Source organism: Haliaeetus albicilla, chromosome 5 (genome assembly GCF_947461875.1).
Source record: "Haliaeetus albicilla chromosome 5, bHalAlb1.1, whole genome shotgun sequence".
Taxonomy (NCBI): Eukaryota; Metazoa; Chordata; class Aves; order Accipitriformes; family Accipitridae; genus Haliaeetus; species Haliaeetus albicilla.
The window spans coordinates 43513269-43538518 of NC_091487.1; the positions used below are offsets into that span (position 1 = coordinate 43513269).

At 46.3% G+C, this 25250-nt stretch overlaps 1 protein-coding gene across 3 annotated transcripts; it reads left to right on the forward strand.

The window, feature by feature from the left end:
- Positions 1-835: 835 nt before the first annotated feature.
- CRY2 (cryptochrome circadian regulator 2) lies at positions 836-24620 on the forward strand. Of its 3 annotated transcripts, XR_011324823.1 has the most exons (13): positions 836-1092; positions 4044-4152; positions 7667-7809; positions 15047-15231; positions 16539-16627; positions 17682-17822; positions 18890-19201; positions 20274-20425; positions 20583-20785; positions 21254-21343; positions 21860-22001; positions 22491-23581; positions 23665-24620. XR_011324823.1 is itself a non-coding variant. In XM_069784468.1 (12 exons), exons 1-11 carry the CDS (start codon positions 875-877, stop codon positions 21997-21999), a joined length of 1782 nt encoding a protein of 593 aa, XP_069640569.1. In that variant the 5' UTR covers positions 836-874; the 3' UTR covers positions 22000-22001; positions 22491-24620. The 3 variants fall into 3 exon arrangements, 2 of the variants coding, with proteins under 2 accessions (XP_069640569.1, XP_069640570.1); XM_069784468.1 differs by having other exon boundaries at positions 22491-24620; XM_069784469.1 differs by lacking the exons at positions 836-1092; positions 4044-4152; positions 7667-7809 and adding an exon at positions 8104-8233 and having other exon boundaries at positions 22491-24620.
- The last annotated feature ends 630 nt before the right edge of the window (positions 24621-25250 follow it).

Here is a 25250-nt window from a genome sequence, read left to right on the forward strand (position 1 = left end):
ACTCTGAAGCACTTGCTTCTGTAGGGTGGAGATCCCAGTTCATGGGATTTGCAACACTTGTCCTCTTTACCTTCTGTGTAGGGGGGTAGGTTTGCATTTGAAAACAGGGTTGTTACTAATTAGGCTTGTTTCAGGGGACTTGTTCTATATCTACTTTGGATCTCCTGTGGTGTTTGCAGTGTGTCTTTTGGCTTGTTCCTTTTAAACACCCTCCATGGCCAGCTCAGTGAATCCTTCGACTTCAAAAAAATCCTGGTTTTGCTCAGCTGCATCAATCCCTTTACTTGAAACTTGCTGCTGAACAGCAAGTTCTGCAGAAATCTCTGCCCCACATCTGGTCCTATGCAAGTGTCACCTGAGGTCACTCTGTGCTGTCGTTTCCTATCCCAGGGGTCAGCTGTGATGTTGCACCAGCTTTCTAAACCCCTGGCCCGTTTATATTTAAAGGTTTATTTGGACAGCGATCCTGGGCAGTTGATGCAACTGCTTCATACCCCGCTCCGTGGATCCTACGTGGTGTGTCATGCCCCTTGTGCAATGTCAGGACACTCCATTTCTGCCCAGAATATGTTTGGGGGGGGCTCCTGCTCCAAGTTTCACGACCACAGTTACCTTCTCACCCCTTTTCGGTGCAGGCTGCCATTTGGGGTCCTTGAATATTTTTTTTTAACGGGAAGGGACACCCCCCCCCGCCCCGCGGCGCCCGGCTCCGGGCGCGGCCGCTAGGGGGCGGCATAGCGCCTTTAGATCTCCGCCCTCCGCTCCCGCCCCGCCGCGCTGATTGGCTGCCGCCGCGTACGCGGCGGCAGCCAATCAGCGCGGCGGGGCGGGAGCGGGCGGCGCGCGGGGGCCGCGCCGGCAGTTGGCGGCGGTGATGGCGGCGGCCGCTCTGGGCCTGGCTCCGGCTCCGGCCCCGGCCTCGGCCTCGGCCCCGGCCCTTTGCCGCTCGGTGCATTGGTTTCGCCGCGGGCTGCGTCTCCACGACAACCCGGCGCTGCAGGAAGCGTTGCGGGACGCCTCGTCCCTCCGTTGCATCTATATCCTGGACCCCTGGTTCGCCGCCTCCTCCGCCGTGGGCATCAACCGGTGGCGGTGAGTGGGGCTGAGGAGGCGCCGGGCCCTCAAGGCCGCGGGTGGGCCCGCGGGGGTCGGGACGAGCCGGGTGGGGGTAGGAGCGGCGGGCCTGGCCGTGGGGAGGGCTCCCGCGGTAGCCGGAGCGCGTTTAGGTGCGGCGGGTGAGTCGCGTCGGTCAGGCCGCCGCAGCGGCGGGACCGGCACACGCTGCCTCGTTCGGCCCGGTCCACGTATTGCTCCCCCCGGTCCTCTCCGTGCAGGAGGGAGGTTGCCTTGTCCGGTTGGCCTCGCCGTGGTTTTCACAGCGGTGTTGCCTGACTGTGTGGGAGGGTGCCTTCAACTTTATGTAATGTCATTAGACTCTCTCTTTACAAGCTGGGCGAATGTATGAGAGCAGCGGCTGATGGACGTTTAGCTTTAGGAAATGCTTCTCCCTGAATTTAGAGACAAGCGCAAAGAATCGCCAGAGCTGCATGACCGCACCACGCCTTCCCTCTGCCCTTTGGCTGCTGAGTGGGTGTAGGCATGTGTGCGCGCGCCTGCCTTCCTCCCATCCCTCAAATTTTTATGGAAATACACTTTGGCTGCTGCTAGGAAGGTAGAGATGAAGCTGTTTGGGCTTTTCCCCTCTCTCCAAATGGGAGAATGTATGGCATGAGTCATGTCTGTGCAAAAAGCAAGACCTCATGTACCGGTAGCCAGCAACATTACATAATGCTATTGTGTCAAGTCTCAGCTGCCCAAACATTTGGAAACCCAATCCAGGTGGGGGTTCTGCTCTGCGAGACTCCCCTGCGTACAAGTGAAGCAGATCTACCCCTGTCCTCACACTACCCCATCAGGGGCAGTGGACAGGAGAGCCATCTGGCTAAAAATCCTTTAAGTGCTCTTTGAAATGTCATGTGGCTGTGCATTAGGGAAACTGTAGTTGTAACTGATTACCTGTGCTGAACACTTTAGCTTCGTCTTAGAGGAATGGGATAGCGTGGGTGATTTCTAAGCATTTCTAGAACCCATACAAGAAGATGGCTTAAAAATTGTAGATGTGCAGAAATGACCACAATGTAGATGTTCAAATTACAGAAAATTGTAGATTCTGTTACAGCTTAATATCCTAGGAACCTGAAGCGATCTTTCTGTAGACCAGACTTTCTACAGGCAGCAGCAGACAGAAATGCCTTTGACGTGCTGCTGCTGTTGTTGCTAACTGTCCTTACTTGGAAGAACCAAAGCAGTGCCCCCAAAAGATTAATTCCTGATCCATTTAATCCTTGTTTGTTTCCACCAACATTGTGGAGGGAGGGAGGCAAGTAGTGGTTTTATTTATGTTATAGTTATAGAATATACGAGGAGGTGAAGTTTTTAAAAATAATGCTTTCTTGGAGATGTGTGCCTACTGCAGATGTCAGAAATTAGCACCACTGGCTGTTAGGCAAAAATGTATTAGCAAGTTAGTTATAATTACCAGAGTTCCATTGGTTCCCATTGGGAACCTTGGCTTTGTTTTGCTGTTTTTTTTAATGCAATTACTTGTATTCAGAGTTTTGTGCTCTAAAAGCAAATGCTTCTTTTTTACCTAGCTCCCAGAAATTTATCATGTTGGAAATCCCGTATTATTTAACTGCACAGCATGTGTGAGCCATATAGGACTAACCTTTGGGTAACTTTTAGAACACCTTGGAAAGTTGGTATTCCTATTTAATAGATGGAAAGTGAGCTGGGGGTAGGGGAGTGGTTTGTTTAGGTTATCCAGACCTGGTTCTGGATCTTCTGTACTGTGATACTGGGCTCGTCTTTCCATGGACCCCAAGTCCCTTTCTCCCTCAGGAAGCGCAGAGGGAGTTTGTTCTATCGCAAAGCTTGCAGGTCACATTATGGGCAATGCAGTTGAGGAGGGAGGAAGTACCTGCTTTACCAGGCAATTGTAGCTTAGCTTTCCTTAGCTGTGTGTGGTCTTCAAGGAGCTGATGCAGATACTCATGTCTTGCAGGTCACGCTGCAGAGTAGACACATAGGAATGAGGGAGAGGGAGAGGTTGGCAGCCTCACTTACAGAGGGTTGCAAGTTTGCCAGCAGTACCCGTGTGCTGTTGCAGAAATTAAAGTTTTAAAGCTGGTGTCTTTTGCAGAGTTAGACAAGACAAAGTGAAGTTAAAATGTAAATGGAGTGGCATGTGTGGCTGTGAAAGCAAAGATGATACATTTGATGTTATATAGCATAGTGGGGGATCAGTAAGACACGCCATTAAATGCAAAAAGCACTTAAATGCTTTTTTACAGTTCTGGGGTGGGAGGGAATAGATGAGTGTCTTGGCATGCTCTCATCTTTGTGTCTTCACGGTAGAAGATAAATTGCAGTTCTGTTTGCAACGAATCTAAGTACAGATAATTCTTGCCTTGGGAGATCTTGGTGCTCAGTTTCGTGCTACTGATGAGCTAGGAGCGCACATTTCTCTGCTGTGACATTGCCTATTTGTAGCCAGAACTGTAAAACTTGCACAGTTTTTGTAGTAATTAATTGCTTTCCTTGCAGTAGTATATCGACAACTTTCTACTTCATATGCAAAATCCCTCCTGCCCCAGAACCCTTGAAAGAATATACTGTAGGGAATTACATGGTTTATGCTTCTCTCCATGTTATAATATGGAGAGAGCAGCTGGCAGGGGGGTGCTGCCAGCTCTGAGAGAGAACATGGGAATGGGGTTGCAGGAAAAAGAAAATCCTGGAAACCTCTTGCATCTGGACAAGAAGAACACGCATATGAATGGCTGGGAGCTGGCTGGTGCTGCAATCTCACAGCATTTGGTAGACCAGGGATGAATTTGAATTCTTGTTTTCTGTTTCTTGTCCAAACTTTCAGTTTGATTTGGTGATGCAGGTTTGCTGGACTTCCATGCAATTTCTCCTCATTTGTCTTTTAGCTGTAACCAGACTGACTGACACTAACTGCTGTTGTTTCTTCTCTGCAGATTTCTGCTCCAGTCTCTGGAAGATCTGGACAACAGTTTAAGGAAACTCAACTCTCGCTTGTTTGTCGTGCGAGGACAGCCAACAGATGTCTTCCCAAGACTCTTTAAAGTAAGAGAATAATTTTCTGGACCATAGTGGAGAAAAAGCGATGTCCCAGTGCTATCCTTGTTTTCACTCACTAATGATTTGCTAGCTGTTGGAGATCCCCTCGGCTTCTCTTTAATTATAACTAATTCTTCACTATAAACAAACTCTTTAACTACAACTAACTGCTATCCGTAAGGGCCAGCTTGCGAGCCAGATACACTCTTGAACTCAGACTTGCAAAGAAATTTAGTAGTAGGGTGTAACCTAGTACCAGGGTGCTTGAGCTTCTCTTTTTGGATGGTGGTCTTTGCCTTTGTTTCTGTAAGTCACGTCTCACACGGTTGCGCTGTAACATGCTGACTCCTCTGTGTTGACAGCTTCTTCCCTGCTGGCCATTTTCTTCCTGCAGCTTTTATTTGGGAAGACTGCTATGTACATACACCTTTACAGACAACTGAGAAAGCATATGGATATGTATGTGAATTGCAAATAGGGCTTTGTGTTAAAATTTCAAAATTCAGAAGCTTTTATGTTAGTTGACCTTCCTTTTCTTCTTCTGTTCAAGGCTGCAGTTCAGTCAGCTCAGCAGCAGAATACAGCTTGGGTCCAAGCTTCCTGCTGATGTACCATTTAGGATGGTGGAATATGCAGTGACCTCAGTAGTCAATGATGGATTAGTGGGATGCATTTCTAAAGTGATATATGTCAGTGCTGCAGATTGTGAGAGCGACAAGGCTGGCAAGAGCATATCCTTGAATATCAAGGTTCCTCAAGCAGTATCATTCTTCTCTGTCCTGCTCTAAGATTGTATTTCCCATTGTCTTTGAAGCTTTTAACGGTGTCTTTGCTAGAGTGACAAAGCTAAATGAAAAAAAAGTGGTTCACGATAGTCTTATGAGTTAGGTTTGTCAAGTGGACTGTACCTTGCATACGGTTGACAGAACTAGTGTCCCCAAAGCCTGCTATAGACCAGCTGATGAGAAGGAGAGGTAAACTTGAATCTATATCCTCCTGCTGTAAATGGTTCTGATGTGTATTTTCTGGAGGAGGGCAGTACTGAGGAGGTGAATCGGACTGTGCAGGTCAGAAGGGGCACTGCTACTTACTTTGGCTTCTGCATCTTAACGCATGACACAAACTTATGTGCTGCTTTCAGGCTTTTCAGAATCTGGGTTATTTTTATCTTTTGATCTGCAAATAAGTTCTGGCTAGTAGTAGTTCATGCCTTCCGTATTTTAGTTCAAGGTGTTCACAGGATAATTAAAACTTTGTTGGAGAAAAATGCTCCCTTTGGTCAAAGAACAAAAAGTAGTTGGCAGAGTCTGAGGTTTGGAGAGATGGTTGTGGAATCAGCCAGACCTGCTTTTTGCTGCAGTCTGTTTTGCTTGGGCAGGTGAGTTGATGAATATCTTAGATGTGCTGTAACAGAGCCAAAAAGAATCGGGGGCGGGGGGGGGTTGTATGGCTTTCATGGGAATTCCAGCCTCTCCAGAGCTGCTGCACTGAACAGTGAATTAGCAGCAGCTCATGCCTTGCTGTCAGCTGTTGTGGAGAGGAGAGTTATGCCATGTGTGGTAATGCAACACTTAGACCTAATGTAATTTCTGCTCTTGCTGCCAGTGGCTGAGCTATGTTGTCAATAACAGTTGCTGCAAAGGCACTATTATGCATGGATACCGTGAGGAGAAGTGTACTTGTTAGCTCTGTGTTAACCTTTGCAGAGGTTTTTTGTCTCACTTCTCTGAACAAACATCTGTAATTTTACCTCTTCTATCAAAGAAAAGTGTGTCATTTATTTACTGAAGTTTGCTCACAATCCCTTTGGTGTATTTTTTTTCCCCCTACAGTTTTTCTTTGCTGTAGGCTAGATTCTAAGAAACATGTCAGTCATGACTTTTCTTTTGTATGATCTGCAGCAATTTATTGCCATGCAACTTACTGTTTTCTGATTGGTTGTGCTCTGCTTCCTGTGTGCTACTGTAGCACATAGAGTGGTGAGCTTCTTAAAATTGTAGGAAATACTTGAATTGGAAGTTTTGTATTCTTACCTAAAATCTCTGTTAGCCTTAAATGTTTTCTTTTATTCCATTCCTTTCTGTCAAGTCAGTAACATATGTTTCTTCAAGACCAAAGCCATCTTATCCAAGCTTTCCAGCTGATACTGTCTTTCTTATAAAAGAAAGAAAAGGTTAAAATGCAGCTGTTAAAATCACATAGGAGTAGGGCAGAGCCTGCAACATGTCTGTTTGACCTCGGCTCTGAGTTAGAGGTGCTGTCATGTCCTTATTTTGAAAAAGAAGTGGAGGACCTCTCTGAGATATACATTCAGTGGTACATAACTTCTAGTTCTCTGTCCTTCCTAATATTAATTTTAGGATTGAATCTAAAAATTTAGAAAAGAAGGGGACTCGTACAGTTGTTTTCTGCTTCTAAATTCCCTTCCCCGTCTTTGTCATTATTTTTTATTGGTCTTTAGTGAACTGATCACATCTGTTCTTTGTGCTTTGGTTCTGGTTCTGAGGTGGAAAACACTGTCCTGTATATGCAGAGGTGACTTAGACTGGAGAATGTGGTTCATATCATAGTTGTGTGAGGGGGTTTTTAAGTGTCTCTATAGTTTTCTGGCTGTGTTTGACTGAAGTGTTTGCTAAACAAATCTGTGGGCTGCTGCTCTGCTTGATGGATGTCTCAGGAGGGTCGCTGTGGAAACCGTCAAACCTCTTCTCATAGGATTCATTTTCTGAGGAAAACTAGGCCATAGTCTTTGAAAGCAAACTGTGCTCTGGAAGAGGCTGAATGCTATTTCATAAGGCCTATTCCATGTAATCTGTGAGGGATCTATTAAAAGTGTGAAGATACAGAATAGGTGCATAGCTCAACTAGGGTAAAATAACTCCCCAAAGGCAGGACTTTAAATTAAATTTGAATTGCAGTATCATACTCTACTGTGCTGACCAGGAAGGTTCACTCAGTTGCCATCCTTTGTCCTGCATTTCCCACCACCCTGGTTTTTGCTGTTTGGGTTGGACTTTGGTCCTCTATTATGTGGTGGCTTTAAAGAGACACTGGAAAAAATTTAGGGTATATTGATTTTACTTAATGATAGTCTCCACATAAAAATACGTTTTTTTGAGCAGAACTTTTATTGAAAAAGTTCTCTGAAATGCTTTCTCTGCAAATGCTGGGAACAGGATGGTAGAGCTACTTTTGGACGGCATGTGCAACAAAACAAGGTGGTGTTAGGCTTGGGGACTGAGCTGTAATCTAAGAACATTAATAGAGCAGAACTCAAACCTTCTCTTAGGTGTTTTAAACCTGACATTCAGGAATTTGCATAGCAGATACAGTGTTTGCTAGAGCTAATAAAATTGTTGATTCTTTGGTTACCTTGACTCCAGACTGCTGTTCCTCACAGGAACCCTCTCTAAGCTTCCAGGACCTAACACTATCCAGGAATTATGAAATCCTCATTCATAATTGTGGTGGTTAGAGAGAGTCTTCTATTTGACAGCTGCGTGTGTTGTGTTTCTTGCAGGAATGGGGAGTCACTCGTCTCACCTTCGAATACGACTCGGAGCCATTTGGTAAGGAGAGAGATGCAGCTATCGTCAAACTGGCCAAGGAGGCTGGTGTGGAGGTGGTGATAGAGAATTCCCACACCCTCTATGACCTGGACAGGTACGGGGAGAGCAAGGGCAGACGTGCTGCCTGGGCTAGGCTGGGATTGTTGCATCCGGGAAGGCTTTCAGTCTCCTCCGTTATGCTGATTGCTATACATTGATTGCTGTTATCCCGTGTGAGCCTAGAAGGTGTCAACAGGATTACTCTGCACTCGCACGTTTGATTAGAGCACGTCAAAGCGCAGACAGTGACGTGAATGTACAGAAAGGTGTTGCCTCAAGCTTATTAAACTGTACTTGGCAGTCATTTAAGTTGCTCAGCTGTGTCCTATTGATTGCTCTCCTTGAGCATGTCCTCACTGCATGGACTGCTTTTTTGCTTCTTTGTAATAAAGACAGTTGAGCTTTTGTCTCAAATGTGTTATGAAGGCAGGGCTTTTAACTGATGGACGTGCCAGGACAGCTGGAAGAAGTAGAACAAGGTAGATCGGGGCGAACTTACCTTATTCTAAAACCTGAATGCCTTATCTTTGTTGTGTATTTGCTACGGGGGAGCCTTGCCTTTATGTTGAGTTTCATATATTGACTTAGAATCTCTCTCTATATATATATGATCTCCTTAAACAGTGGAGACAGTCTTTCAGCTAAGACTCTAAGGTATGCTTGACTTCAACCATGTTTCAGTATTTTCTTACAGGTTGCTTGCTTGCTTTTATGACTTGTGCCAGTAATGCTGAATATAGATTTCCTCATATAAATCTTCAGCATCCATAATTTCCTATGGGAAGGAGTGTTGCAGTTTAGCACGTGCTGTGTGGAAATGTTTCTTTGGAGAGAGGGGGATTCTTCTTGAATCTGTCTCATGAGCAGATTCTGCTTTCTGATTTTTGCATTAGAAGAGACCATCAGCACTTATTACATCCTCACCCCTTCAATGTTAATGCCCCTCACATCTTTCCTCATGTCATCTTTGTCTTTTCCAAGGTGGAGAGTCCTAGTTTACTTAAGTTTTCAGGTGGAATCTGGTCCATATCTCTTCTAAGTTTTGTCACCTTTCTTTATACTTCTGGGTATTTCTAGAGATGGAGAGCAGTGGTGAAAATGGTAGCTAGCGTTCAAAATCTAAGAATGACATGGATTTGTATAGTGCTGTAATGTTTCCTGTCTTCTCCTAATAGTCACTAGCATTCTTTTTGCTTTTTTTGAGTGCTGCTAAACACTAAACTGGTATCTTGAGGCTTCCTTGCAGAATGGTCATAGCTATTTGAGAAGCTACTACTATATAAGTAAGTTTAAGATTGCATAGCCATGCATATGGAGAAACAACATGACCAACACTGCATTTCATCTGATATTTTTGTCAGCTGGTCATATGGTGTATTGGGAAATTTTTAAGTTGCTTTTCATTTTTAGCTATCCCAGATAGCTTCTTGCGTCAGTAAACTTTATCATCATGCTCTTTTTTTGTCCCTTCCCAGATAATTTATGAATAATGTTGAGCAGCACAAGCCATAGCTCAGCTCTGTGTAGGATTTCTTCTCCTGTTGGAAAAATGGATTCCTATTCTATCCTGTATCTCAAAGAATTTTCTGTCTGCAGGGACCTTTTCCTTTATCCCAATTTATCATGGTTTCTTTAAAAATTTTTAGTGAGGGATCTAATCAGATGGCTTCTGAAAATCCAGGTAGAGTATATCAACTGAATCTCCCTTGCCTCAGGCTCAAATGTCACTAATAGATTTTGAGGCACAACTTCCCTTTACCAAGGCCAAATTAACCCTCCAGCATATTACAGATACCCATGCATTCACTGATTCCATTAGTATTTTCTACCCATCTGCCTAATGCACATATCAGACTCTCTATTCTGTCATCCCTCTGATACCCTTGAAATGTTTTTTAAATCTGGAGTCGTGTTTGCTTTTTTTTTTTTACTCATAGTATTTGGATGGTTTTAGGGCAAGTGTTACATGCAGCAGCTATTAGTTTGGGTATTTCTTGATGTCCTTTACAACTCCTGCATGAATGCCTGCTGGTCCAGGCAAGCTATTGCTGTTCAAGCATAGCTTTGTTTTGTGTCATTTCTTCCTGACCTCCCAGTCTGTGACATCTCCTGATACGTTTCCTTAAAAAGATTCAGAGTCACAACTTCCCCGAATACCTCCATAGTGAATACACCTGCAAATATAAATGCAGGGGGGTTTGTTGTGCTGTTACAGTATCTGCTTTTTTTTTATGACTTGATCACCTCTTGGGCCTATAAATATCCTGGAATGTCTGTAAAGGGAGTTTTTTCTTTCCCACTACTTATGCTTTTTTAAAAACATTTCTCAAACTTTGATTTGGGTTGGGAGGTGCAAGGACGCTGTTTTTGTGGTTTTTAATTTAACTTGCCAAAGTTTGGGGGTTTTCTACCTTTATTTGGCTTTCATTTTTCTAAAGGATTTTGCCTTCTATTATCTTTGCTGATGCTATTCTTTAATTGTTTTGATTCTTGTGATCTTTCTGAAATCTTTTTTGATGGTTTTTGTGCAATTGTTGAATTTTTTTTTTCCCCAATATCGTATTCAAATCATCTCTGTGTTGCCTGTCAGTGTTTTGCATCTCAGCTTGTTCTTTTTGCTTAGCACACTTCCTTATTTTTATGCATTTCTCTTCTTGAAATAAAAGCCATTATGGTATTGTTGCTCCTGGAAGGGTGTTAAATTGATGCATGCCAAAGCCACAGTTAGAGCAGGCAAGTGATAACTAACGTTTTCAGCTACACCTTAGTCCTGCCTAAGACCAAATCATGAATTGCCTTTCCTTGTGGGTTCTTGATTAATTGTTCCATGGAGCAGTCATTTATGGCAACTAGAAAATAGGGTTTTGGCAGGCGGTGGGGTGTGACAGCTACCCAGTCTGTGTGGAGGCAGTTGAAGTCTCCAGTTACTCTGACATTTCCTGGTTCTTGGCATCTCTGAGATTTCTCAGCAGGTGGTAATACAGTTCTAATATTGTATTTCTCCTGGAAGCCTCTCAGAGCATATCGCCCTCCAGTCATGTTACCCAGTCTTTTAACTCATGGTATGTGTTGTCCCTCTGCTCACCCTACTGTTTTTCCTGCATAATTAGTAACCTGGTGGTAGTGTCCTACTTCTCATCTTTCTTTAATCAAGTTTTCAACAAGATTGTCAGGTCTGGTTTTAAACAATTTAGACTAATCTTTCGCTTCTACATAAATTATTCCAGCAGTCCTCCTCTTGTCCCCTGCAGCATATTCCCAGTACCACCTCCACCAGCTCCTTTTAAACATTAATGAAGAGCCTGTTCAGTTACCTTGTGAATTTGACCAGTTTTACCCAGTAGGAAGATTAACAATGTGCTCCTTGTTGACACTGCCAGCATAGCTGTGTGATGTGATTATCAGAGCATCTTTCCCCTCCTCTCCCCCAAAACAAGGAGAGGGCTATAGAAAATCAGCATCAGTGCTGGAAAATACTCCTAAGAAGATCTAGGAATTCCCAGTCAAGATTAGCGATGTTCAGATTGTAGAAGTCAGAAAAGATAATCTCTTGGGTATCAGCTTAGCCTGCTCAAAGCCTTTACTTGACAATTATTCTGTCTGACAACTTCCAGCTGACAGGTTGTTTTGTCCCTTCTCTGGATCTGCCTGTTTTCTCCTCCTCAGGATCTAAATCCTCTGTAGTCTGCTTGCTGATGGTCAGCATTGTGGTTTCTGTAATCCTGGGCAGGCGTGGGTTATTCAGGGGGAGTGGTTTAGGTCGGAAAAGAACACTCTGAACTTGTAGGTTTGTAGCATGCATCAGGAGCAGCTTTTCCTCAAATATTTTAGCCTAAGGCTGAAATGATAGTTAAATGCGTTTTAATAGGAGCATGTACAAACTTAAAGGAACCAAGCACTGGGGAAGCACGCGTACCTTGGTGGTTCTGCAGTTCATAATTATGCTATGCCAAAATAGTGGTTTATTTCTCTGTAAGAAGGTTAGGTCAAACTTCTGCCTGCCAGGTCTTGTTATCCTCGTCTGTCTTGCATGGTGCTCTGGTGTCCACGTGTTTTCCCCCTGTGCTGATACTCAGCCTGTCATCGAGTCACTTCATCTTTCATCTGCTCATGTGTGTGATTCTGTGGAAGTTGAATTGTTCGTCCTTTGTCCAGCATCTGTTGTGTGGAATATCTAGTGGTTGTCTCTCGATCTCCTCTTTGAATCTGTAGAAATGCCCCTTGCTGTATGTACACGTAGCCCTACATGAGCTCTCTGGAGCGAGGATTTAGATCAGAGCAATTGCATAAGCTGGCAAGGCTAACTAAATAGCCTGCGTGAATTGGTAGTGGGGTGTGTTGTTGAGCAGCCTGCTTGCCGAGTGCTGGCAGCCAGCTCTTCCTCGCGCAAGGAAGCAGGGGGGAGCACATTCAGTCCCTTGCCAGAACTGGACCCTGTCATTTGCAAGTGAGCTGAGGTGTCAGGTTTTTGAGGCAAGCAGCTTTCCCTTGCCAGGTAGCTATCCCGCTGGGGCACTGCGGTGGAGGTGTGAGTCAGAAGCTGACACCTGTGAGGCTGTGCATTTGAAGTCTGCAGACACTCTGCTGTCACAGGTAACTGACTGTAGGATACCTTACAATCCTAGCAGCACCAGAACTACGTTTGGTCAGGTTTTGATTGCCTGCTTTCTTGAGGTAAAGTGTGACTGACAGTCAAAAAGACCCTCGTAACTTCTGGCATCAAGGTGCTACTGTCAGTGCTGGGCAGTATATTGCTAGTCTGGTAGCGCAGCCATTTTTATGTGTGCTCACTAACACCAGAAAGGTTAGGTTTTGTATGACGAATACAGTGATTCTGCTCTTCTCTGTTCTGCTTCAAGAAAACTAGAAGAATAACTGCCATGTGTAGTCTGTGGGTTGCACTGGGAGACACGAATGAAATGGGAGTATTAAATCCTGGGGAGGGACCTCCCTTTTTCTGTCATTGGGGAAAGTCCCATGAGATTGTACTGCCTGGGTTAGAAGAATGGTAGGAGGAAGGAAAGGACTCCTGCTTGGGGTCCTTCCTGTACAAATCTTTGTACAGAAGGCTGAACAGCATTACAATACCCAGTATGTATCATCTAATATCCAATATTGTACAATAACCAATATTTGATACTTCTTTTCATGGCAGTATTGTGAAAGGTTCAAATCCTGTTGCATAATGCCAGTGTCAGGTGCTGTGAAATGTGCAACTTGTCCTAGTCCTATCTCTTAAAGATTTGTGTCCCAGATCTCGTAACTGTTTAGGAATTTAGGAGCTGTACTAGGTAACTTCATTTGTATTCATGTTCTTGAGGATGTCCAATACAGACTCTGGTATCCATCTGCAAGTCACAGCGATTTGCTCCGAGTAGCTGTCCATTCACAAAAGTTTTAGCTGTGGATCTAGGACGTGGTATAATAGCATGGATCTCAGACTGAGCTACAGCCTCAGCATATCTGTGGAAAAGGAGTGAAAAAAGAGGCCGTGCTAAAAGAAGTGACTTCCCCACCCCCATCCCAAGCACCTCAGGGCAAACAGACTGCAGCTTTGGCACGCTTTCCCTTCCAAGCTCTGAACTCCTCTGGAAACAAGTGAGTCTCTCTAGAGTGCTGTAACTAGAAATGCCTTCCTTCTCTTCCAACGGCAATGCTCATTTTCTGGGCACCTCCGGTCAGTCTTGTTTGGGGGCCCCAGTGCTCAGAGCAAGCCGCGGAGAAGACTGTGGTGGGTAGTACTCGTGAGAGTTCGTGATCCCTGCTGTCTCTGGGGTGGTACACAGAGACAGTGGGCCGAAAAGCGTGCGCAAGAAAGCAGAGGAGGTGCTCTCTGGTATGAAGGTACAGGACAGAATGTGTTGCCTGCAAGGCTCCCCACAATACACTTGCTTGGAGGGGTGGCAGAGCGCGCTGTGCCCACCATGCCATCGTGTTTATAGCCTCGCACTACAAACGTACCACGTTTTGCACTCTGTGCGCGTCCCGATCACCCTCCCTCCCCTGTCCTGTTCATTAATCTGTCTTTCTCCAACTGTTTACAGCTTAGAAGCAGAAAACCGGGAGGCAACTGCGGGAGGCTTCCATTTTTAATCTTTGCAACCGTGCTGCCTGCCTTAAAGGCTCCTTTTCCCTCGGAGGCCCGGGCTCCCAGCCGGTGCCTGGCCTGGATGGAGGCAGCCGCAGCGGGAGGTGCGGAGCGGGGCCGGCTTCCCACCTCGCCTCCGCTGGGCAGCGTGGGGAAGCTGGGTCACTGCGGAGCACACGTGAGGAAGGGCTCAGGGCTGGGGAAGGCCCGGGGCCGGCATGTCGCTCCTCCTCGCTACACGTGCGGCTTCGGGGGAGGAAGGGAAGGCACATGGCGTCTGCCGAAAACACTCGGCTTTAAGCCCAGCCCCTTGCGTAAGCTGTTGACTGTGATGGGTGGAGAAGGCTGCTCTGCTGCAGCTCTTGTGTGAGCTGAGGGGTTAGCTGCCTTAAATTTATGTAACCCGGCGATCCCTGTGCTGCTTGCTTTGCTCTTAACTCCTTCCTCTCCCTGCAGGCATCTTTTACCCTGGGGAAGCTTACCTTGCCTGGGGCGGGGGGTGCTTCTCAGCTCTCTGTGCCTGGAAAAATAAGAGTGGCCCTAGCAGGCTGTGGATGCTTAGTGAAGTAGAGGAATGGGGAACCATAGCTGCCTTTTCTGTAGCATGATCTGACACAGGTGAATAGCATGAGACAGGTCTGCTTGTGACCTTATGGCATGGGGGAGGATGGTGATTTCTCTAATCACGGGGACAGAGAGGAATGACACAAACTGGGATTTGTCTCACCTGAGATAGGTGGAGGAGGAGTCATTAACAGGCTGGGACTTTCTGTGTCAGACAGGGAGGAAGTAAGGTCAGAATATCTCAGGGGACCAGATGTAAGTCTGGGATTTGCCTTCTTGGGGAGACAGAAAGGGAGTAATCAGACTGAGATTTCATACAGAGTTCTGATGAGGAGCTCTGGGAGAGGGATGTGATGCTAAGCCTGATTCAGCTGGAGCTGTTTTGTTGTTTTTCCCATGGAGATGAATTAGTACGTGGGGGTTTCTTTTCTGGTGTGTTTTGGGGTTTGTTTTTGTTTGGTTGGGTTTTAATATCCCTTTGAGGGATGCATCAAGTGGAAACTAGACCTATAAAGATTTCTCTATCCAAAGTGAAAGGGTATCCTTAGCAGAGATAGCAGGATGCAGTTTGGCTGTCATTTCCTTATGTCTTATGTGGTAGCAAGGTTGTGGTGTTTTACCTTGCTTATTTTGTCTCCAGAATAATTGAACTGAATGGCCACAAGCCACCCCTCACCTACAAGCGCTTCCAGGCCATCATTAGCCGTATGGAGCTCCCAAAGAAGCCGGTGAGCACTGTAATAAGCCAGCAAATGGAGACATGTAAAGTGGACATCCAGGAGAACCATGACGATGTGTATGGGGTCCCATCCCTGGAAGAGCTGGGTACGTATTGAAAGTGAGGGCAAGGGTTAACTGCCAGCTGAAACGGGGTTTCCTGAAACTGTTTCTGATGCTGTCATGTGCCCAGGACAATTCAGGTGTTCTCATCTGACCTGGGCTGCCTGTAGCCATAGAATCAGCCTAATGTTTTCAGTGAGTGCTGGATCTCATGAAAACAGACTGCTGTGCCTCACGCTACTGTCAATGCACAGCATCCCCTTTAGCATTGCTCTGAAATGCTCTGCATCTGTCCTTATGTTCTCTGCTATACTGAGCATGTAACCACTGTATCAGTGTCTCATGTCCTCAGCAGCTGCTTTCCTTCTACTCCCATCTCTGACATGTTGTGTAACAGACCCGAAGAGGTAAACTAATTGTGTACCAGGCTTAGATCATTTCTTTCAGTTATAGCCAAGCAGCACCAATTTGGGAGCATAGCAAGACAAGAGATATTACAGAAACTTTTTTCACTCGTCCTGCTGTGTCTTTTGGTCCTGTATTTTTCTTGGATAAGGAGGATGAATAGAGAGCTGAGGCATGAGGAGTGCAAGGCCTACATTAGAGAAGTGAATCTAAATGCAGGGGAAGAAAGGATTAATGCAGAATACTGTATGTGTGTGTGTGAGTGGAGGCTCCACACCAGCTTTATAAGAGTATCACCTTGCACCTTAACACACAGTTTCAGCAATCATGTAAAAGCAGGGGGCTTCACAACAGGAGTATCCTAAGGGTTGCAGTCCTGGGTAGATCTGCTTCCTTTAATGTCAGGGCTAATGTGAGTCTGCCTGCAGTCTCAGCCCAGAGCAGTGCAGGGAAACCGCATTATTGCTTCCCCTTTTGCATCATTTCTTCAGCACTAATCCAGTGCCTTCCCCAACACCAGCTTTCAGCAGAATAGGAGCCTCACCAGGAGCAGCCAGGCAGGCCATCTAGTGAGCTGCTGGTGTCCATGGCAAGGTATTTTATAAGGCAAAGCTGTGGAACGTATGTTCCTTTGCCAGCTGCTCTGGCCTTTGGAGCAGAGCCCTGTGGATAATGCTGACACACAGAGAGAGTGCTGACATGTGAGCAATGGGGAAAGTCCCCAGAAGGCTGCCTGAAGCATTGCAGGGAGAGGCCCTTGTAGTGCAGTGTCATGAGCAGACTCTCACCATGTTTCACGTGATTTGCCTGCTATAGAAGGACTAGAGCAGCAAGTAAGCCATGTTAGGCAACTGCAGTATGTAGTGTCTCGCTGTTACTAATGCTTAATCCCATGTATACCCTTTGTCTAGGTGTGGCTTCAAATCTTACAAAGTTCTTTCCCTCAGGCTTTCCTACGGATGGTCTTGCCCCTGCAGTTTGGCAAGGAGGGGAGACGGAAGCCTTGGCACGGCTAGATAAACACTTGGAAAGAAAGGTAACCCCTGTTATTTAAGTGGCAATTCCTGCAGGTTGTGGCTGCACATGAAAAATGTTGAGCATTGGCCATTGTTCTGTTTCCCTGTTCTTCCTAGCAATGGTCGCAGCATTCACCTCTGGAAGGGATGTTTGGTATTGTTGGAGTACTGCTGTGATCTTGGGTTGTGTGTGGAGCAGGGAGCTCCTGGGCTTCCTCAGACCCAAAGAAGTAGAGCTGTATATTAATTATGCTGCTGTTTGAAGCACATAGGATTCTTTCCCTTGTTTCTACCCCTCCATTTCCTTTAGAGGATTGCAAACTTGGAAACTCTCCTGTAAGTTGCTCAGTCCCTGCTGCATACTGAACACCATCTCGTTTTTTCTTTAGCTGAGGTATTGGTGCGAGTACATGCTCATAAAAGAATGCCTTCCCCTTGTACATCAGCCTGTTAATATGTTGTCTCACTGGCTGACATTCCTTGAGGCCCTTGCTGAAATACCCAATTTTTTTCTGTGGGGCATATGTTCTTCGTTATTGTGCACAAAGCAAACAATTTCAAAGTAATGAAAACGCAGCTGCAGAGGCATGACTCCATTTTAAATGGTTTGTATCTTTTTAATGCTTGGTGTAGTTGTAGAGATCAAAGCATAAATTCTTGTGCTGAAGGGGGAATAAACTGTCAATGTAATACTCCACAAAGTTTGGGTTTCCCCAAATTTTCTTGTTTGGTGTGTGAAATGAGATAGACATACCTGGACATAAACAATGTCATTAGCATATGTCCCTAGGAGCTCTTAGGGTTATTAGCTCCTGCATGCAAAGCAAATTTAGTCCTTTTCTTGGCCCAGATGACTAAGTGGTTTAAATCCTGGAGCAAAGGTTTTGCATTCCTTGAATGGGGAGTGGGGGTTGGGATTGCCCACTTGAGATCTCTCCTAGCAGTGGTTGGAAGTGAGTAGAAGAGACTGTGCTGTCAGACCTGAGTGGCCTTGCCACCTGCACAGAGGTGTGCCCTTAGTTGTGTCCCACAAGTCTGGGGGGTTTTTGGCTCATTTCTCCTGAATATGTCTAGGCATGGGTTGCAAATTACGAAAGACCAAGGATGAACGCCAATTCATTGCTGGCCAGCCCTACAGGACTCAGTCCCTACCTGCGTTTTGGCTGCTTGTCCTGCCGCTTGTTTTACTATCGTCTGTGGGAGCTGTATAAGAAGGTAAGACAAAAATGTTCATCTGGACAGCAGGCTGGTTTTGAGCGTAAATAGCGTGGTGCTGGTTCCCAGACAGCGTGCCAGAACAGCTGCAAAAGTTACTATTGCCTCCCTTGTGTTTGACTGTTGGGCTAAGCTTGTTGCTAACTACAGAAGAGGCTCTTGGGTGAGGAAAAGTGATTCTCCTGTATGTAGTGGAGCAGACCTTAAATCTGCTGATACCCTGTTCTTCAGCCTGTGTGTCTCTTGTGTCATTGTCATGGGTTAACCCCAGCCAGCAACTAAGCATCACGCAGCCGCTTACTCCCCCCGCCCCCACACCCAGTGGGATGGGGAAGAAAATCGGGAAAAGAAGTAAAACTTGTGGGTTGAGATAAGAACGGTTTAATAGAACAGAAAAGAAGAAACTAATAATGATAATACTAATAAAATGACAGCAGTAATAATAAAAAAAATTGGAATGTACAAATGATGCACAGTGCAATTGCTCACACCTGCAGATCAACGCCCAGGTAATCCCCGAGCGGCGATCCCCCCACCCCCACTCCCCCCAGCTTATATACTAGAGTGTGACGTCACATGGTATGGAATACCCCTTTGGCCACTTTGGGTCTGCTGCCCTGGCTGTGTCCTGTGCCAACTTCTTGTGCCCCTCCAGCTTTCTCACTGGCTGGACTTGAGAAGCTGACAAATCCTTGACTTTAGTCTAAACCTTACTTAGGAACAACTGAAAACATCAGTGTTATCAACATTCTTCTCATACTGAACTCAAAACATAGCACTGTACCGGCTACTAGGAAGACAACTCTATCCCAGCTGAAACCAGGACAGTCATGAGTAGTGTAGAGCTTTTTGCTGTTAGTTTTGGGTTGTTCCAAGTCTCATTAGTGTACTACTGATTGAGCTAAAAGCAGTGCTCTAATTTCACCACCTGGGGTTTCTGGTAAAGGATGATCTGAAATTGAGCAGTTGTCAGTAACTGACTTGGGAATTGTATGGGTGCCCTACAGTTCAGCTTAATGAAGCCAGTCCTGCCCTGCTTGTGAATTCCCTTGTTCCCTCCTCCACAGGTGAAGCGGAACAGCACCCCCCCCCTCTCTCTCTACGGACAGCTTCTGTGGCGGGAGTTTTTCTACACAGCAGCCACAAACAACCCAAAGTTTGATCGTATGGAGGGGAACCCCATCTGCATCCAAATCCCCTGGGACAGGAATCCTGAAGCCTTGGCAAAGTGGGCAGAGGGCAAGACAGGCTTCCCTTGGATTGATGCAATCATGACCCAACTGAGACAGGAAGGCTGGATCCATCATCTGGCCAGGCATGCGGTGGCCTGCTTCCTGACCAGGGGCGACCTCTGGATCAGCTGGGAGTCAGGAGTCAGGGTGAGTGTGGCATTTCCAGAGGCTTGCAGGAGGCCATAAGAAAAACAAAGTCTCCCTGGCGCTCACTGCAAGGATGGGCACACAGGTATGGCTTTTGCTTCACATGTAAAAGTTGCGTGGAAGAGAGGATTTGCTGGCAGGCTCTTGGCCTGCCAACAGCCTGACTTATTTCTGCCTTCTACCGTGAGGCTCTGACAGTATCAAGAGTCTCCACTAACCGTAACTAAATGTTAGCGGGACCCACTGGTAAATACGGCCTGGGGTTTTGGGGGTTTATTTTTTGTAAAAGTTCACTCAGTCCATCTGTTTTCTTTGCAAGTTCAATGCCACTTTATAACTGGACCTTTTTCCTCATTGTATAATCTATCACCGTGCCGGTCAGGGAACGCTCCATGCCTGTGAAATCTGAGTCTAGAGTCTCTCAAGGAAAGAGGTAAAAGACCCTCCTTTTGGGCTATCTGAAGGGACAGACAGCTGAACCTATCTGGTGTACATATTGCCCTATGCAAAAAACGGGAGGCAGGGGCATCTTGTCACAAAGCTGATAAAGCAGAGCGTAGTTGAAAGTGTCATAGGGTCAGATGCTAAAAGCGCAGTGTCTGTGCATGGATGTGAGTGAGTTACTGCTGAAACCTGTCTGCCTCTCAGTGGCAGTGTGCTCTGGGACCTTCAGAGGGGTTCTTCCTTCTTGCTGTGGTGCTTGTTCTTCTGTGCAGCATCTGCCTGCTTCCCACAGTTGGTGCTTTGCACTTGTTACACCTCCCAGGTTAGGATCAATACGCAAGGCTTGCTGCAACACTAGGTAGTGGTTTAGTGTGTAGCTGCATGAGAGATAAGCCAGCGCTTTATCAGCATGAGCAGACAGTGCTTCCCATTTTGAAATCATCAGGAAGTGAGATATATTGACCAGCCAACTGGCTTCAGCCAGCAGATCACCTCTTTGCTGCTGCTCTGGTTCCTAGGGGCTGTTCTGACAGCTCAGTGCCTGCTATTTGAAATAGCATCTTGGGTCCTCCTGCCCCAAAGTCCAGCCTGGGGAAGCTCTCACTGCCTTTTCCTCCAATTGCTACAGGTATTTGACGAATTGTTGCTGGATGCAGATTTTAGTGTAAATGCAGGCAGCTGGATGTGGCTATCGTGCAGTGCGTTCTTCCAGCAGTTCTTTCACTGTTACTGCCCCGTGGGCTTTGGACGTCGCACAGACCCCAGTGGTGACTATGTTAAGTAAGTGATGTGACTGGAGCTTCTTTTTCTTTCTTGCTTCATCTCTGAGCCTAAGTCGTTCAGTAGCTGACAGATGCATGGTGCTTTCTGTGCATTGTGAATGCTGCATTGCTGCACTTTTAAGTGTTGCTTGTCCATCTTCTTACTTGTGTTGCAGGAGGTATCTGCCCAAACTAAAGGGTTTCCCCTCACGGTACATCTACGAACCATGGAATGCCCCAGAGTCTGTGCAGAAGGCAGCCAAGTGCATCATTGGGGTGGACTACCCCAAACCCATGGTGAACCACGCGGAGACCAGCCGACTGAACATCGAACGCATGAAGCAGATCTACCAGCAGCTCTCGCGCTATAGGGGACTCTGTAAGCACCAGCAGTTGCAAAAGATTGTGTCTTTAATAGGAGATAAAATGGTAGGAGGAGGCGTCATGATTTAGAATAGATAGCACTTGTCTCTCTGGCCAGTCCTTGCAAGAGGAAGCAGCCCCTGCCAAAGCTGCTCAATTGGCTTCCAGGGAGAGCTCCACTGAGCTCTTGGACAGCTAAGAGCGGAGTTCGGTTAGTTTTGAGAGCTGGTGATGGCACAGCACCATCCGTATGCCACCAATGGTCCATTCTCCACTTTGGAAAAAAAACCTAGGCAGAGCATCCTAAATAAATACGCTGCTAGATCACAGTGTCTGCTGGTGGCCAGCACTGGGTAAGCACAGGTCTGAACTCATCCTGCTTTGGGATATGGATGTGCTGGTTGGTGATCACTTCCTTGTGAAAGGCTTCTCCCACCCCAGGTGGTTTTTGTTTCTTAACTATGATCCTCTTGCCTTTCCCTAGGTTTACTGGCATCAGTCCCTTCATGTGTGGAAGATCTCAGTGGCCCAGTCACAGACTCAGCTTCAGGGCAAGGCTGCAGCACCAATACGGGTGAGTTGGAGCTATTTGTGTGCTTCTGAGATAGTTTCATGTCAACTTAAAGGCTACGAGCAGGAGAGAGAGATCCTTTTCTGATAAGAAGAGGGTGTGTACCTAGGAAAACATAGATCCCATGCACCTTCCTTTAGGCTTTCTTCAGAAGTCCCCAGTGAGCCTTTATTCCTAAAAGGGCTGAAGAATAGGAGTTCATTAAAGTGAATCTTTTATTGCCTGTATGGGATCATATGCAGCCACTTAAGGGAGAAGTGCAGATCACTGTAGGGGCTAATCAGGTATAATTAAGCTGTCCTCCATCAGACGGTACTCTTCTGTTTGTTCTGGGAGACTTAATTATTCTGCTTTTAACAAATATTTTTCAAAAGTTTTCAAGGAGGCAGTGGCAACATCTCTCTGTGCTCGTGCACTGCGTATTCTTCTTTCTCCCTGCTGTGTAGCAGGTTAGGCTTGGGTGTACTTGTGAGATCTAAAGGCAGGGGAAACGTTGCAATGACTCTTCTTCCTCTACAGCGATGAGGCTGTCACAAGCAGAGCAGGCTTCTCCAAAGCGCAAACATGAGGGAGCAGAAGAGCTGTGCACTGAAGAACTGTATAAACGAGCCAAAGTGACAGGTCTCCCCACTCCAGAGATCCCTGGCAAGAGTTTATGATTGTGAGTAGTCTCTGGTGTGATCTGGCCTAAACGACTTTGTTCTGGCAGCTAGCAAGGCTCAATCTTACTTGCTCCCTACACTTTAATGCACAAAATGGAATTGCTTGTGGAGAGAGGCGGCTCCTTACTGTAATACCATAGCCCTGTAATTTGGCAGTGGTCTGCCCTCTGGTTGTTTTGCTTTTGCTTGACAAGCTGTTAACTCAGTTGTCCAGCAGAGAGCAGTACCCTGTTGCTAGAACAATCACAGAGCACAGTTGTTCGTGGGTTTGCTTTATTTGAGGCTGCTTCTCCTTCCACAGAGTGGGTTTGCAGCCAGATTTGAAGATGTGGTGAGGGTACAGGCTGGAGGGAGGGGAGCAAGCAGGTCCAATTGTCTGCCTGAAATGCTCCAGATCCCAGGAGGGAGGGAGCTGGTCACATGTTCTGCCAACTTTTCAGTATCAGGGGGAGGTCAAGGCAAAATCTCTCTTTTGCTTTCTCCTACAGCCAGCGACAAGCACCTTGCAATTGAAGAGTGAGAGTGCTGAAGAGGTGACCAGAAGAGGAGGGACTGCTGCCACAGAGAGACTGGAACTTGTGATCCACAACAGAAAATCTGGGGTCTCATATAAATGTGTAATTCCATTAGCTGCCACAAAAGGGCACTGCGTTATTTGTGCTTGGGAATATTTGGCTTTCTGGTCTCCAAAGAACCAAATATGTCTCTTCTCAGCCGTGCCCAAAATCTGCCCACATATAAGGGGGCAAGAGCCTTCTATCAGCTTGTTCCCTCTCAGGTGTATCTTTCTTTTCTGACAATGGCTCAGTGCATGTGACTTGATGCATTGACGTAGGGAGCAGCATCTGTGCATCTCGGAAACAGTGAACGTCCTTTCTCATTGCTGGTACTAGGCAGTGAGGTATGCTGATTACTTCAAATTATAGTAGGGGTTGAGAAGGAAGCTGCTACAATGTCAAAAATAGAGTACTCATCCTACAAGAGAACAGGAAAATCTCAGTATTTCTTTCATTAGGCTAGACTGACAGGGATGTAAATGCTGAGTAAATGAAGGTGGTACTCATGTGGGATGGAAATGAAATGAAGGCCAACTGTAGCACAAGAACAAAGAGATACAAACTGTCTGTACACTTGAAAGGCACTTAAAACTTTCCCTGTAAAAGAATCTCACTGCTGCAAGGTGAGCAATAGTGCTGTTGCCTGGAACAGGCAGCTTCAGAGCAGTTTAACATCTGGGAGGGAGGGACTCTGAGAGGAGGAGGAATTGTTCAGAGAATAAGATCGTGCCTTGATATGAGTAAAGCAGTCTCCCAGAAGCTTGCTGGTCCAAATAATAAGGGAGCTACACCTGGGCCCTGCACTCTACAGCATTTCCTTCCCTGAGTGAGAGGTCTCTCAAATGGAGTGACCAGTGTCTGGTGTGTAGCCTGTGGAGCGCCTCATACTGACAGGGGGTGTATTACACATCAGCTCCTCGAAGTGAGTCTTCCTCGGGCTCAGTCTGTTGTCCATTCTGTGTGGATGTTTGCTCTTTCCTGTATTGGCATCTGTGTTCCACGTTTCTACACAGTATATTCCTGTAACCTCACACCCTGCACACTGCTCCTTCTTGCCATTCGCATTCACGCTGGTGCTTTGTAGTCTAGCAGGACGATCGCGTAGCGTATCTCGTACCCTGCACACTGCTCCTTCTCGCCATTCGCATTCACGCTGGTGCTTTGTAGTCTAGCAGGATGATTGCATAGCTTCCCTGGCTCTTAACCATACACTTCTTGGCCTGGTCCTGTTACATGTTATTTCACCACAGTGCTGGCAGAGTGCCTTTACTTGCCTTCCCACCTAAGGGGGCAAGGGAGGGTAGTACTGCAGAAGAGCCTCTCTTCTGGCCGTTTTCAAGAGGGATTAGATCAAGTAGCTAATCCCATGCAATGGGCTGCTGTTGGCACTGTTTTCTTTTGCTGTCCAAAACCTTTCATCCATGCCTGGCACAGATAGTGTGCGGCTATATGTGAGTTTATGCAACTAACAGCTTGGGGAGCACAGGCGTTGTTTCCCACTCTGGCTGGGATAATCAGATTCAGTTTTGGAGGCTGTGTTTGGACCCAGAGCAATGGGGCTGTGAATAGAAACTGACTCAAGTGTATCTGGGAAACCTGAAGTGGTTGAATTGGGTCTGTGAGTTAATTTCTTGAATAGCTGAATAACCTTGCCTTCCCACTCATCTCCCTGGGGCATTGACCCTAGATTCCTTTTCCCAAGGGAATCCATTGGACAGACAGACCAAGTAAACGAGTCACTTTTCCAGCCCTTACTTTCTTCTAAAATACTATTCATAGAGTCTGCCTGGTGGATAACCCAGAAATCAACAGGTTTTGTCTCCTTCAGTCTGACCCAGACCTTACTCCCACTGTCTTGAGGGTAGAAGGTATAAAGAAAAAGAGACCCGACCCCCCTGCCCTGACCTGTCTTCTGCTGCAGAGTGAAGAAAGGGGAAAGACGTGCACTTTGTACACTTAGGTTACAGAAATTGTGACTTCTGTCATCTGGAGAGTTTCATGCTTACGCAGCGGTCTGTAAATATGACTTTTTTTTTTTTTTATATAAATGTCTTTAACCCTGTCTTTGCTGTCATCCAAATTATTTTGTTTCGTAAGTGGCATTTCTGGGGCTGGATCCATGGGGGTAAGGAACCAAGGGGAGGCGAGGCAAAATTTCCTAAGTGATTTCTTAAAAGGCTTTGTGGGTGAGGAGGAAATCACATTTGCAAGCTTTCTGTCAGCGCCTGTGATGTGGATGGTGGCACCTGGAAGAGCTGCATTTTGGGTAGCAGAACTGGGAAGGACACACAGAAACACAGGGCCAGCCAAAGGTAAGGGAAAAACTTCCTGCAAGAAACCTGTTAATGAGTTCAAAAAGGCTTGACCGGGTCATGGGGAAAGAAAAAGCTGTCAATAACCATTAGTGAAGATACCATCTTTGTTTCAGGAAGGAGCAGAGGATTGCTGGAGGCTGAGATAAAGCAAGCAGCATGACATGGGTGCTGGTTCGGGGATTTCCATTTCTTGGGATAACGACTGTTTTCTGTGTCTCCGGGCTAGCGGGCAATATCTGACCTGATACAGGCACCCCCGAAGCAGGCATAGGGGTGAACTCTTTGCTTGGGAAGAGGGAGCAGTTGGCTTTTAATGCTGTGAGAGTAGTGGCTTTTGGGATGTTCCCCAGGGTGGTGTGGAGGCTCCTTTCAACTG